The 15921-nt window shown below is 37.9% G+C and overlaps 1 protein-coding gene across 6 annotated transcripts in view; it reads right to left on the bottom strand.

Annotated features, from left to right (window-relative positions):
- The window catches only part of LOC136826313 (BTB/POZ domain-containing protein 1-like), a 531599-nt gene that overhangs the window by 105048 nt on the left and 410630 nt on the right, over positions 1-15921 (bottom strand). For all 6 annotated transcript variants that reach the window (XM_067083546.1, XM_067083547.1, XM_067083544.1 and 3 more), the window contains exons 7-10: positions 8467-8645; positions 4757-4943; positions 1877-2007; positions 1502-1613 (exon numbers count right to left, since the gene is read on the bottom strand). In XM_067083546.1, coding sequence (XP_066939647.1) covers positions 1502-1613; positions 1877-2007; positions 4757-4943; positions 8467-8645 — 609 coding nt within the window. The remainder of the gene's footprint in view (positions 1-1501; positions 1614-1876; positions 2008-4756; positions 4944-8466; positions 8646-15921) is intronic.

The following is a 15921-nucleotide window of genomic DNA, read 5'->3' as shown; positions in this document are numbered from 1 at the left end:
ATTCATGTCTTGTATATTGATTTATGGACATCTTTCCATCCTCCAACAAACACAGTTGATTGTACTTTGACCTCTGTTTTGTTTGCCTCGTGTCAGGCACTACATTTCCGCTTGCAAGAGCTGTTGACCTGTCTTGTTGTTTGAATAAATTAGTAAGTTTTGAATGCTGCTTCTTACTCGCACACGCCTCCACAAACCCATCTCCATCCGTGTTAGCTGGCAGATGGCTGCTGATAACTCAGCAGGTAGGCTAAGAGACCCTCAACCCTTCCCTCCTTAAATCATATGGATGGTAAGGCTGTGTTTGCCATTGACAATCTACCAAGCCCATACTTCAGTAGGAAGTCCTGATGATAACGTTCAGCATCACTAGTCCACCTGACTTAAACTGAGATTCTGCACTATAAGTTATGGATCTGTCATTAAACAAATATTTTTTTCTAAAATAGAAGCATTAATTTTTTAATACACTCCCAACTTAATTTAAATGCCTTCCTTCCTGCATCACTTTTGAATTGTCAAAGCCTTGTGACTTAGATAGTGAACTGCTCTAACAGCTGAATATTAGTGGATGTTACAGTACACCCACGCCACTCACTTATCAAGAAACTAACCCACCATTTTTCCATTAGGAAAAGTTTACCTTGGAAATATTCTGGGACAAATGAAATAGCCCTGTAAGTTGTGGGTTTCAATTTAAAATTAAGCTACTGCTGATATTATTAAAAAAAAATACGAGTATTTACCAGAATTTATTAGAGCTACGCCATCCAGTGACTGATATACAATACATATTTTCCACAAGGCTTAATAACCTATAAATAAAGCAAATCAGGGAAATGGTTCCTCCAAAATGCCTATTATTAGCAACAATGGTAAACAGTTACCTTATTTTACTCATATATGAATTGTAACAAAACAACCCACTCATAATAAAAAATCCTCTCAGCTAATACTGCTGATGTACCAGCAATTGCACTGATATCTCTATGCATGTCATGCAAAAGTAGTTTATTAATTATTTACCTTCACATACAATAGCTGGACAGTCTTATGTTTTGTATATAAACTGTACAGTCAAAACTGATCAACTTCATGCTATGGTACATCAGTTAAATTTCATGCTGTTGTAAATAGCTCTGTGGTGCTGAACCTATTTACAGTACAAGGCCCATGGTTCTAATTACCAAGGAATATGTCCGTAGTACTTACCTGTGAAAATTTACTTCATCTGGAACTCTTCAGCATAACGAATCAGTGCCATAGCATAAGCTTTTCATATCTCAACTTGGTAATCATTTTAATAAATATACTCTGTACATATGTTAAGCAGAATCAACAATGATACAATAAAATGCATCTCTTGAGTTTCCAAAAATTAGTACTCATATATTGTAAACTTATAACAGTAAAGCCCTTATCTTTCCCAAGCTTCTTAGCATAATTACATCTAATGCAGCAACAAAAAAGCTACTGACCCAGAATAGGATACAAGACCTACCTTCCCTGTTGCAGTATGAATGATCTGAATGGTGATTTCATATTCAGAAGGGCCATGAATTGAACCATACATTCCAAATCCAACAACAAAAATACGACGGTCAACTATAAATCTGAAAAAGATGGGGATAACAGTTACACAAACAATCTAATTCAACCGCTTTTTTCTGAAACTACAAGTTGCATTAGAATGATCTGTCTTAGTGCACCTGAAGGATCTGTCTTGGTGCACCTCAAATAAATCAATCTATTTTTTATGCATACCAAATGATTAATGTGGACTCCGCACCACAACCCATCAAAATACAAAAGCAGATGACTTTGTGGAGTTACAATGCAAGCTACACTCATGAAAACTATGAACCCATAACTTTACCTTATTCTATCACTAGTGCCTGAATATCCCCATCGAGATTCAGTCTGCTGGAAACGACACATAATTTGTTCTTTCCCTGTCATACAACATCTTGGAACATCTAAGAAGTTCACTGGGGGCTTAGGATTTACCTGAAATGTTTTTATCACAAAGAGTAATTAAAAATTTAAAGTACTGTATGACACATTAACACAAAATATTTAGCATAATGGAATTTTTTCCTTAAATACAAAATACCATACCTCACTTCTGCATTATTATTACCACCAAAACATGTCAAACAAAAATTTCATACTGGAATAAAAGGAACTTATTCCCACTATCACAGCATACCATACTTATCACATTACTGTTTATTTTGAGCTTAAGTGGCTAAAGTTCTGATAAATACAACTGGTGGGGTTGGGGGAACCATCACAGTGAAATACAAAATATTGTACTGTACTATGTAAGGATGGTAGTAGCCCTTTCCAGGCACCACCTAGACTGTTAGATTCACAGCAACCATCTGCCTCACTTTTTTTGTCAAATTCTATTTTTGTTTTACAGAAATTAGACTTATTTCACCATAAAGCCATCATTCATATTATATATCCCACTGCTGCTACTGGTCCTAAGGGGTAAGTGTCCAACCTTCTAAACATCACTTTACTAAGGCAAACCTTACTGAGTTTTCTTGCACCTCCAAGTTCCTGAAACTAGGAATGCATTCATATCAAGGTTGCATCTAAAAAGTAAAGATGTGGAGTGCTTTGATCTTGTAGCTGAAGACTTGCACTTCTGCTGTGGAAAGCAGATCGTCAGTTGGAAGAAAGGGAAGGGATGGTGAAAAGGAGAACTGGACTGGCCCTGGCTACCTTAAGTTTGTGTCTTTACCACAAAGTCAGCTTCACCCTTCAATATACAAAGAAAAATGTCTTTATGGCTTTAACACTGGGTTAAAAATACTCTCATTGCAGCAGTTATAGAACTGGTATTGCTCTGCCTGGTATATGTTCAAAACAGAAGTTCTTCAGGGTTCACAGATAGTCTTGGTTGCTTCAGCTGGAGATCTTCCTCTCAGACTTTGTTGGACAGTGTACAAGCATGAAGATCTACCAGCTCTAGGGTTTAATGGAAGGACTGAAAGTGTGGCCCATGAAAAGACTGCTCTTGCATGGGTATTCTTCTAGCGTAGTAGTCAATTTGCCAAGTGTGATGGGTAATTAAGATTGACAAACCATATCTGCTGCAACCAAAATGGAGATATTATGGCATTTTCAGGTTATTGGAGTCAGAGCTTGTCAAAAACTTCCAACTTCATTAGACTGACAGACAACTAGAAAAGTGAACCACAATGGCCACTGGGTCTTGCAGATGTCAGGGTGAAGCAACTATTCTAAAGGGGAGGACTTGATCTTTTCTGATAATGCTATCCATAACTACACTGTGCCTTCTAGGGACAAGTCTTGATACAACCTCAACTTCATTTTCCTGGGCTAATATAAAAACCTCTACAACCAGACAAGGGGTTTCAACTTCATGTCCCTTGATTCATCTAATAAAGTACAGTGGTCAAGATGTCAGTCACAACACTAAATGCTCTGCCTCTACCTTGAATGAAAGCCTGAAGGCTTACGATGGAACCTTCAACTCCAAAAACTGATTTGCTGACTCTTCTCTTGGTCCAACCAAATTCCTGCTCCCTGAAACTCCAGATTTTCTATCACTGCTTGAAGGCATAGGTGCTACGAAATACTTCTGGGGGGTAAAAAGATTAGCACTCTTACTATGTAACCAGCCACTATAAGAGATCCTTCTTAGATATCTTCTAAGATAAGAAATGGATGGCTGGTTGAGAAACTGCTAACCATGAATTGAGATCATCCTGAAACAAGTACGGGACCAATTTTTTCCAAGGGTAAAAGATGCCCAGATTTTGCCACATTTGCTAGAGGATCTGAGCCACTGGGGAACATCTGCAACATTGACAAAGTCTGGCTCTTGACCACTATAGGGCAACATACATACAAAGAAATAATAACCCATCATTAACAACAGCCATATATAAACAGATACACCTGACAACTAAATCAAGATGAAAATCAGACAAATTATTAAAACATACAAGAAACACGAAGGGTAAATGGAAATTAATATGATTTACTAGTTATACAGACAATCCTTCAACGAAAATATTGTCTGCATCATTCATCTAGCAGTGAACAGTGCTAAAGACCATGAATATGTGAGACAGGTGCTTGTAGTTGACCTACAGGTCTGGTTGTAGGTGAGTAAGGCTAATGACAATCTCCTTTTGTCTCTCAGACAAAAGACCATATGCTTTGTGACAGCTGAAGATCATGAATGTGGGCTGCATACAGTGATGAGTCTATTGTAAACTCTATTTTTTTTATCTGTATATATCAAAAGAATAAATCCTTTACTGATGAATTAAATTTCCTGAGAAGTATTTTGCAACTTTTTGGTCAATGGTTCAACAAAATACTGGGATTGAATTTCATATTTCTTTCTAAATTCTTTGACCAGCTGATCAAATCATCATTTACACAGTTAAAATATGAATATCAACTTCAAAATAGCTATTTCAAATTTATTTCAAGAAGTCTAAGCCACCATGCATGCATTTCTATCATTTCTACTTAGTTTCATAATTACTGATTACTTTATGTTATCTTTAATAGTTTCTTTTAGTATTATGAACAATAATGTTTGTAGCACTATCATACAAGAAAGTTTTACTTGAATGACCAAAATCTGAATTTAAGAAATAGGGATAAGCAATATTTTATAGTATTTCTCAAAATTCACAAAAAACTATGTACAGTAAATTTATGAATTATATGGCAAAGGATAAAACAAAATTGCTCCAGCACTTACAGTAAAATGTAAGAAAAGTTGAACGACTTCCCGATCAGTTAAAATACCCGACTGAGCAGGACCCTGAGCAAATTCTTCAATTGTCATAAGAGGAAAGCGCACTAAAGACAGTGCCCTCCCTAGCACCGTTCGCTGATTACTACTAGTTACCGGTAACCCTTCTCGTTCACATTCAGCTTCAGACCATCTGTCAGTAAAATACAATACTAAGCAACTGTAAACATTACGAATTTCTAAACCAATTTTGATGAACTACAGAAATAATAACAATAACAATAACATATATCTGCTGATGTATGAGCTTTAAAGCAATTCTTATACAGTATGTTAAAATAAAAAAGTTGCTGACTGAGATAGTACTGCTGGTGTACAACTAATTCAGCTCTTTAGGAATGGGTCAAGAAACAAGGTGAATCAAAAAAACTGGGTTAGTAAAACAAGAGAAAATACTTAGTTTGCCTACCTATTGTCTCCTCTACTCTTCATTTTTATTAAAATAATAATCTCTTCCTTTTCTAAAATAAATTAACCAAATCTAAAAAAAATGTTGTATTCAGAAGCCAAGTCCTCTTTACAGCGAATGTCATTCTCATGGAGGATGACTGGTTCCACTGCAAGTGAATCTCCATTTTTTTTTTTATATATTGTGACCAGTCTCAAAAGACTTAAAAACATGATCTACCAATCACAACATAAGCTGTCTACTTGTGGAATTCATATGAAGTTTTGCAATATCTGACCACTGTAGATTACAGACATAGTTATGACCTTCAACTAACCTTCCCGAAAGCCTAAAGATCTTGTATACAGTATATTTACTCTCCATGGTTCATTTAATAAATATTACAAATAATAATTAGAAATAAAAAAAGAATACCCCACTCATTAACAAATACTAGTACTGTAAGCACTTATTCCTCAGGTTTCATGTTTCATCTGCCACCTTAAAGTATGCAAATACCTATAAACATAATATATTAAGATCCATTTTTCTTAGCACCAGATGTTTTAACATTAATTAAGGCACCACATGAACTGTTTGACAAAGTAAACAGGCAATTTTCTTACTTTAGGAAGGAAGCTTATAAGCATTATACCATGTTATATATTTAACACTATCATTTTCATAAGTACGGCTAGGAATTCAAGAATTCAAATCTCATGCTTATAAGACAACTGCCTGTTTTCTGTATACAGGCAGTCCCCCGGTTATCGGCGATCCGGTTTTTCGGTGCTAGTCTAGCGACGCAAATCAGTGATTTTCAGCTCTGACGAGCGCTGATTTCCGCTTATCGGCGCCAATCTCCGGTTATTGGTCCCAATAAGCACTGAAATTCATTGATTTTCGGTTATTGCCAATTTTCGCTTATCGTCAAGCCATTGGAACAGAACCCCCGCCGATAACCGAGGACTCGGTATATGATCAAAAGAGATTACCCTACATAGGCCTGGCCCATACAAAAATAGATAACTACTGTTTAACAACAATAGTAATGTTAGTTAATTGTGCTTAAATTGTACTGATTTCAATTACAGGCAGTCCCCAGTTATCGGTGGGCTCAGTTATCAGTGATCCGGTTTTATGGTGCTTGTCTAGCGGCGAAAATCTGCAATTTTTGGCCGAAAATTGCCGATTTCCGCTTACCAGTGCCAATAACTGGGTATTGGCACTGATACATACCTAACAGAGGCACCGACAACCAAAAATCGGCAATTTTCGCACCAATAAGCACTGAAAATTGCCGAAAATCACTGAATCACTGAATCACCGATTTTCGGTTATCATCACGCCGTCAGAATGGAACCCCCGCCGATAACCAGGGACTGCCTGTATATGGTCTTTGGAAGAATGTGTTAGATATACTATTCTTCCTACATAAACATAGGAAGAATAGTATATCTAACACATTCTTCCAAAGACTCATGTTTGTCATCTTGCATCCAAAGATCATTACAGGTTGACCATCACTAATCCGGCAATCAGTAGTCCGGAACAATCAGTAATCCGGCACAAATTTCGGCTAGAGTTATTTCTAATGTTTCCGCACTAATTTTCAAATTTCCCGGGTCACTGTGCTAACTCGCTCACCGGCTGCTTCGATTTGGTGGCGCAGTGTGCTGCATCAACAAACTGCTAGCCTAGCCTACATTATACTGAACTCTATTCACATATTAACAGTATTATACAAACATCAACATAACGAATGTGCATCTTTTTCATGGATCTTTTAAAAAGTTATGCTTTACTACATTGTTTCCAATTGCGTATACTCTCATATTGCTTTTGTGTTATAAATTGCAATCAATGTTTTGTTTTGGGAATCGACATCGCCGCATTTGACCAAGTTCAAAGCGCTTTTCTTGCTTCTAGTTAGCGTAAATGAATATGGATACTTATTTATTTGGGACAAGGATATTTTTCGTTATACGAAGTGTTTTTAAGTCGAAATATAACTTAAATAGGTCTCGTTGTGAAATTAATTTAGCTATTTTTTCGTTAATATATGAAGTTTGCGGGAATCGCGGCTGGCCATTTTGGGGGCATGTTTTTTTTTTGAGTAAAAAAAATCAAGATTCTGTTTGCTATTTTCTCTTGATTTCATCATAATACGAGCTTTATGTATTTATCTTTTATCGGCGTGAAAACAGTAGTAATTTGTATTCTTTCATGCCCAGTAGTTTTGATTAAAATACATTCTCTCCAGTTTTATTTACGGTTGAGTTTCATCCATGTTGCCGATGCACGATAATTTATAGTCATTAGCAGCTTGAATGTTGTTTTCTCAGCTTCAGCTACAACTTGCAGCTTAAAATTACTGTAGCAGTATATTTCCCTGCCAATCTTTTCTCCCAAGCGAACAAGAGTTATAGTGTAAAAAATATTTCAGTCCTATTGTACAGTACTTAACGTCATTAGTAACATAACTACAGTAATTGTGTATTACCGTACGATGGTTGAAATGCAAGCACAACAGTTGTTTATAACGTTACTAAAATTACTTTTATCATTCTCTGTTACTTTTTTAACTAGCAGATGGAATAAAGAGATGGAGGAAAAATTCTCTTTTAAGTTGGTCTATTGTAAGTTGGTCTCTCTCGCTGCCTGCGCTGCAGATGGAATCTAAAATATTTCCTAAATATTTTCATATCAGTATTAATTGCTAACCCCATCGTGAAACTTGAAATATCGTAAGTCGAATTATCGTAACTTTCGAGCACTACCTGTATTTGATAATTGTCTTTTCTTTATTAACCAACTTGTACTGATTTATGGGATATTTTAATTCTAGGATGAGGTGCTAGCTACTGTGTTTCGTGTATTCTAGCCTAATAAATGGCTAATCCGGCACCCTCTAGGTCCCAGTGATGCCGGATTAGTGATGGTCAACCTGTACATAAATAAACATAAGTAATGATCATTGGATGCAAGACGACAAACATGAGTCTTTACTTTTGCCACCAACACCAGTTATTTTCTATACTGTACTGTACTCTGGTGGCAAGATTGCAGAATATGTACTCATGTGTCAGTGCCTTATCCAAGACTTAAAGAGCAACTACAATTCCAACTACATAACTAAAAAGGATCATACTGACTCCAACTATCTCACTTTTAATTTTAATTTCACTAAAATAAACTTCTGATTGGATACAGTGCCTAACTAATATTTTCAGTCCAAGATACATCAATATAAACCCTCATTTCTCACCTTACTGTTGCCTGAAAAAGTTTTGCCTCTCTTATACGAAGTGTATCCCTTTCCAGCACCATACATAATGTGTTGCTGTCTATATCAGTAAAGCCCTCTGCTGACAAAGAATCTGCAGTATTTTTATCAATTGTTTCCAAACAAAGGGCTGCTAACTGTGGTTCATCAAACAAACGTGCCTAAAGGGAAATCAAGTGGATAGGTGAGTGAGATGCTACAACAGGATTATTATTATGCAGGAAACATGCAATGAATGAATTACTATCTTCATCTTTAAGACTCAGTTAATGATAGCACAGAACACATTCTTTTCCTATTTGAAGTAAAGGACAACTTTAATCTTACAGCAGCATCATTCACAAAAGCTTCAGGAAATCCATTAACACATAAAAATTGTCATTGTGAAGTCTTGGTGGAGGGCATAACAACTTAAAATTTCACAAAATATCTTTATATTATCTTAAGGGCAAGTTAAAAAGTTAGTACTGAACAAGTGGGATTCTTGTAAGTTCATTCGTTAGAAGTTATGAACAATGAAAATACATAACTCCAGTAATATGAATCATAAATACAAACCTATTCATATTAAAGCAATTATTCCAAACACCTAGTTACATAAAAGTAGTAATTAGATGAGAGCTTAACTTTGTTTGCCTGGACAAACCCCTGTCTCATCTGCTGTTAGCTCTTATTTTTTACTCTTCCTAGAACAAGATTATATAGATAAAAAGATGTGATAATTACTGATGATGTGAGAGAAAAACTACTCATAGAACTATGTTACCAAATGTGCAAGATAATGAAAACAGCATCCAAGTAGATCAGAGACAAGAAACTTTGGCTCAATTATCTGGAATGGAATGGAATATAAAATTTAGGCTAAATGCCAAGTGTTGGGACCTATGAGGTCATTCAATTCTGGAAGGGAAACTGGGAGTAAAAAGGTTTTAAAAGTGTAACAGGAGGAAAACTTTGCAGTTGCACTATGAAACAATTGTTGGGAGAGGGTAGAAAGTAAGATGGAAGAAAGAGAATATGAGGAGAGATAGTAAAAGGAATGAAAGGGGTTGCAGTTAGGGGCCGAAGGGATACTGCAAAGAACCTTAAGTAATACCTACAGTGCACCATGTGGGGTGCAATTATCTAATCTGATTAATAATTGGAGATTCATGGAAAGGGAGAAATACAGCTCTCCGTAAAGGGATTCATATAATTTCATGATCTACTGTATCTTATATGCCAAAGTATAGATTGGAGCTACTAGAATGCCAGTTGAGGCTACTGGTATGTTAATCAAGTACAAGAATCATTACTTTTACTCTTATCATAGTATTGTTGGAGTGGCAGTCCATAACTCAATGTACTACCAGTACTTGTCAGAATGACAGTGTTGGGAAACGATATTTTGCCTATTTTTCTAAGAAGCTTACTTGAAGTTCTATTTCACTAGATCTGGAGTAATAGCAGATCTTAGGATAAAGAAAAGGAGGAAATCTGCATGTTTTCTCTTCACTGATGAGTAATCACCACAGTATCCTCAAAAGCAGTAATATGCAAGCTTTAGCTAGTGATGATATAGTTACATAAGACTAGAGTAAGAAACAGAGCAATTACAGGTCTAACTTATAGAGCAAAATAATTATATTTTGACTGGTAAATTTCAACGTAACTGAACCTTTGGAATGTATAAACAGATCCTTTGAAATGTACAGATATGATGAAAATTCTGACACATTTTCCTTACACAATTTGGGGCCAAGGATTATCATAGCTCAGAAGTTGAATAAAACATGTTTTATAGTTAAAGTTGTTGCACCCTACAGACTGAGATTAGGTCATGAGTGATGGCCAAGTAACCTTGCATTAAAATAGGTATGGTGACTTTTGAGGTATCATAATGCTACTTCTATATGTCTTCTTTTAAGGCTGATGCATGCTATAAAATTACCGTTAGTTAATTCAGCTGTAATTGATCAGCTTAACACTACACAAAACTCTCATGTATCCATCATAATGGACTTTAGTGGTGACCCATAAAGGCTGAAGATCTGGCTGCTATACAGTACAGTACTCACAATTTCCCATCTCTGAATGGTTACTGACCAGGGATTCAGCACAATTTAATATTCATACCAGTTCATAAAATCTATGGTAACAACTTGATTTGTAATACAGTAGAATTTTTAGAATAACAATTGGTGGCTTTAAAGCCCAATAAGTCCCATTTATCCAGAATCCAGCTACCTAGAACTCTCAAGCAACCAAATCAGAATAAATAAACATTAAATGTTCCAAACTTACACAATTCAACACTCATAAAGTTATATGGGTTACTACATACAGTCGTTCTAAGTTGCCCTTTTCTTTACCCTTTTGTGGATTTCTTCACTGGTCCTTGGACACAAAAATTTATCTATGTCCTATTTTCATATCAGCAACTGTTTCACACCAGCTATTGTGTAATGGTATAGTACTATCACTTGCTAAATGAGTCTTTCTACCACCCTGTCTTTGCAATGTCCATCCAACTGCACAACAGTCTTACTTCTCTGTATTTTTACACTGAAATATACACGTACCACTTTTTTCTTGTATTCTATCATAAACAACAAAAGACTAACTGCTGTTCATTGATGGACACCAATATTTAGCTTACATTCTTCTGGCATACCTGCTACCCTGCTACTTTTCACTACCAATCTTTTGTTCTGGTAAAATATCATCAATTGGTCAGTGAGTCTTTTTGAGCTTAGTAATACCCATCTCACTGCTTTTATTGGTACTTTACTAAGTTGTCTAACACCTCATCTAGATCTACAAATATTTAACATCATCCACTGGTATGATACTCCTCTTGTAGTTGGCTCATAATAAAGACTCCTCATGGGGCTGATTACCTAGCACCCAGTCAACCTTATACGTAATTGGTGACATTTTTCCTTCTTCCAGCACTTCCTGCCACAGTTTCCAGGAACACTGTGGTGCATCGCATTTTCTTCAGCATTTTTATGTTGAAATACTTTCCTCCCATTCATTTTTTCCGGTTCCTTCTTTTGAATGTTTCCATACACCCTGGCTTACTCTTAAGTGACTCTTTTATGAAAAAATCCAGTTTTCTCTATACTTACCAAATTACATTGCTATTAGTGCCTACTTCTTGCAGCAGCTTAAGTTTTACAAATTTTGCGGTAACGCTCATACTGTTTTGGTGTGGGTAACAGACACCGCCCACTTTCGGGGAAGAATAGGTACAACTGGCTCATATATTCAATTTGTTCATACATAATGTCCATTAGAGAGGAGGCGAGAGGGCTCTGATCATGTAATTACTCGGTAAGTATATATAAAACTTTATTTTTTTATAAAAATGTCATATTCATATACCGTATTTGATGGCTTATAAGACACATGTCTGCATAGGACGCACTCCAATTTCAGCAGGACATTGAAGGAAAAAAAATAAGGTTTCCTAGCCTATGCTCATATGATTTTGGTAAGTAAAAACTGTAGTACAGTATTAGGTTATCATATGCATATTGTTTCTTACCAACAGAATCAACAAAAACATTAATAAAGAAGTTATTTACCATATTTATATTTATCAAAATATGTATTTATACAATCACCATTTACTACGATCGAATGTTTAGTCTGCTGCTGAAAGCTACCTCATAGGTTTACCAATAGATTGCAACACATTCATTTGTAAACATTGTTTCTTACCGCAGAATCAACAAAAACATTAATAAAGATGTTACCTACGGTAATATATGTTATATACATCCATTATATATTATAAAAGTATGCAATCAAGGGGTAAAATCCAATAAATAAAAATGTTTCCTATGTAACGGCTCGAGTCTCGTGAGCAACTGAACAAAGCCATGTTATTATTCTTAAAAGAGAATGCTAGCACGAGTTATGAAGTATCAACTCAACGGCCTTGTTATTATGCCTAAAGAGAATGGTAGCAGGAATTGTCAACCACCAATTGATCGAAGCCATGTTGTTATGCGTAAAGAGAATGTTAGCAGGAATTGCCAACTACCAACTGAACGAAGCCTTCTTATCCGTAAAGCTCTCAGAGATAATCACCAATAGGTGGCAGCACGTGCTTTAAGTCTGTAAATGTGGAATGCGGCGATCCGCTGTAGACGACGATAATATTAACACATTTTAATGAAAATATCGATAATAACAACGTAGATATTGATTATAATACTAGCAGTAGTAATTGCGGTGATGGTAAATGTGATAATGATAAATAACTATAAAAACTTTGTTTTTAATAGGTTATTAGGATAACACCGAATGTTAGGCTAGGCTACAACATCTACGTGACGTTTCATGTATAATTTCGACCAAAATTCTTAAATTTTGAGCCTACATTATGTACATAGGACGCAGGGGGATTTTTTGGGCCATTTTTTTTTTTTTAAAGTGCGTCTTATACGCCGTCAAATACGGTAAGTGACTTACCAAGTATTACATTGCTGAATCCCACAGAGAAAGGTGGGATACATGGACACTAACTACTCAAAAACACTCAGTAACGGAGATGAATTTGAAATAGATAAGTAGCCAGCATTGGACAATGCTTGTTGTAACATTACCTGTTGAGGGAGCTACTACAGCAGACGGGAACTACCTCTAGTTGGTGCTCATCATCAACCTGTAGTAGCGCAGCAGTAAAGCTGAGAACCGCCTCTACTTTAGTGGGTGCTTTGCCACCAAGGAGTACTCCGATGGTTGCCAAAGCATTATACAAAAGAATAAGCCCTTGCCCTGGGCGTAGTACAAGAAAAATCTTTTCAACCATATATTGTTACCTACACCTTACATAAAATACCAAACCCAACCCAGTACCAAGCCAGCCACGGGGAATGGTCCTAATGTACTAGAGTTTTCATACTTGGTTTCTACATCATGCCTATAATGAGAGGCAAACACAGATCTGCACCTCCAGCACATAGACTGAAATATAGCTGACAGTGACAGATTGCATTTAAAAGCCAATGAAGTGGCGACTGCCCGAACTTCGTGGGCTTTAACTTTCAACAAAGGTAAAACCTCTTCCTGAGTTCCCCTGTGGGATTCAGAGATCACTTCTCTAAGAAAGAAGGATAATGTATTCTTGGACTTAGAACGAGATGGGTTCTTTATGGAACACCAGAGGTTACGAGAGGAACAAGAGGAACCTCTGATGCTCTTAGTCCTCTCCAGGTAACATTTTAAGGCTCTGACCAGACAGAGAACTCTCTCCTGGTCTGTAGGCCCCAGGATATCTGTAAGGTTCCTGACAGAGAACGAACGGGGCCAAGGATTGGCTGGGGTTTTGTTCTTTGCAAGAAGCCCAAGGGTAAACATGCAGACTGCATTACCTTGTGAAAAGCCAACCTGCTTGTCCAAGGCCTGTAATTCATTAACTCTTTTGGCTGTCCCTAGAGCAACCAAATAGAGAGCCTTCCTTGTTAAGTCTCTCAAGGAAGATGTATGAAGAGGCTCAAAGGTAGGCCCTGAGAGCCAACGAAGCATGACATCTAGGTTCCAAGGAATAGAAGGCAGTCTGTGTTCCCTTGAAGTATTGAAAGATTTAACCGAATCACTAAGATCCTGACTTGTTGCAAGATCCAAACCTCTGTGCCTAAAGACAGAATTGAGCATGGATCTATAGCCTTTAATAGTCGAAGTCACTAGTCCCCAAGAAGACTTCAGGAAGATTAAAAAAAATTGGCTATTTGAGCTAAAATGGTCTCAGAAGACAGGATACTATGTCTTTGACACCAGTCACAAAAAACTGACCACTTAGCCTGGTAGATGTTGGATGAAGATTGTTCGTCTTGCAGTTGGCAATAGCCTTCACAGCTGCCTTTGAAAATCCTTCTGCTCTGACAAGCTTCCTGACAGTCTGAAGCCTGTCTGAGTGAGAGTGGACAAACCTTAATGATAGCAGAAGAAATGAGGTTGTTTGAGAAGGCTTTGACGCTGTGGAAGAAGTCTTGGGAAGTCCACTAAGAGGTTTAGAAGGTCCAGGAACCATTCCTCTGTGGTCAAAATGGGGCCACTAGCATCAATGACGAGTTGCTGTGAGATTGAAACTTGTTGATGACTTCCCTCACCATACAGAATGGCGGGAAGGCATACACGTCCAGGTCAGACCAGTCCTGAAGCATTGCGTCTGTTGCCCAAGCCAGAGGGTCCGGAACTGGCAAGCAATATACGAGAAGCTGATGATTCTTCGACGTCACAAACATACCTATCGACGGCTTCCCCACCGTTTCCACAGGTTGGTGCACACCTGCGGATTCAGCGTCCACTCCATCGGTAGGACTTGTTTGCAGCAACCCAACTCATCTACAAGAACGTTTATCTTGCCCTGAATGAAGCAGGTGACGATCGGAGTACAGGTGGTCCCCGGTTATCGGCAGGGTTCCGTTTCTGAGGGTGTGATGATAACCGAAAATTGCCGCTAACCGAAAATCGGCGATTTTGGTGATTTTCGGGGGTTATCGGTGCCGATAAGCGGAAATCGGTGATTTTCGGCGCTAGACAAGCGCCATAAAACAGGGTCGCTGTTAACCGAGCCCGCTGTTAACCGGGGACTGCCTGTACGGTTGTTCTGGGCCCAAATGAGAAGATCTCTGGCCGCCTGGCAAAGAGAAAGAGTGCGTGCCTCCCTGTTCCTTATGTAGGCCAGTGCCGTCACGTTGTTCGAGCGGACTGCAATTATTCTGTTGTGTGTCACCGAAGCAAAATGCTGAAGAGCCAGGTGTATCGCCTTCAGCTCCTTTACCTTGATGTGGAGCAATCTTTCTTCTTGAGACCATGTCCCTGCAACTTCCAAGTCCTGTAAATGAGCTCTCCATCCCAGGTCTGAAGCGTCTGAGAACAAGGTTAGGCTTGGGTTCAGAAGGAAAAATGACTTCCCTACCAGGAATCTCTCTTCTCCCAGCCACCACTGAAGGTCCTCCTTGTTTTCGGGAGTAATTGGGAAGACAAATGAGTCCGGAGACATCTTCCTGCACCTGCTGGCCTTTAGGAAGAACTGCAGGGGTCTCAAGTGCAGCTTCCCTAACGGCACAAACTTCTCTATGGACGAAAGAGTGCCCAAGAGGCTCATCCACTCTTTGGCTGAGCAGGAAGGAAGAACGAGAAACTTCTGAATCATCTGTAGGCAGGAAAGAATTCTTCTCTGTGACGGAAAAGTCCAAAAACTCTGAGAATTGATCATCATCCCTACATAGACGATCGACTGAGTCGGACTAGTTTTGACTTTTTTAAAGTTGATCACAAGTCCCAGATCCTGGACAAGGGAGGGGGTCTTCTGTAAGTCCTCCATGCAACGCTGTTTTTTGACAGGGAGCATAGGAGACAGTCATCGCGATGCAGGCATATATTGGTGCCCATCAAATGTAGCCACTTTGCTACTGGGGCAAGAACCCTGGTGAAGACCTG

This window comes from Macrobrachium rosenbergii, chromosome 40 (assembly GCF_040412425.1).
Source record: "Macrobrachium rosenbergii isolate ZJJX-2024 chromosome 40, ASM4041242v1, whole genome shotgun sequence".
Classification (NCBI taxonomy): Eukaryota; Metazoa; Arthropoda; class Malacostraca; order Decapoda; family Palaemonidae; genus Macrobrachium; species Macrobrachium rosenbergii.
This window is presented reverse-complemented; position numbering and strand designations above follow the sequence as displayed.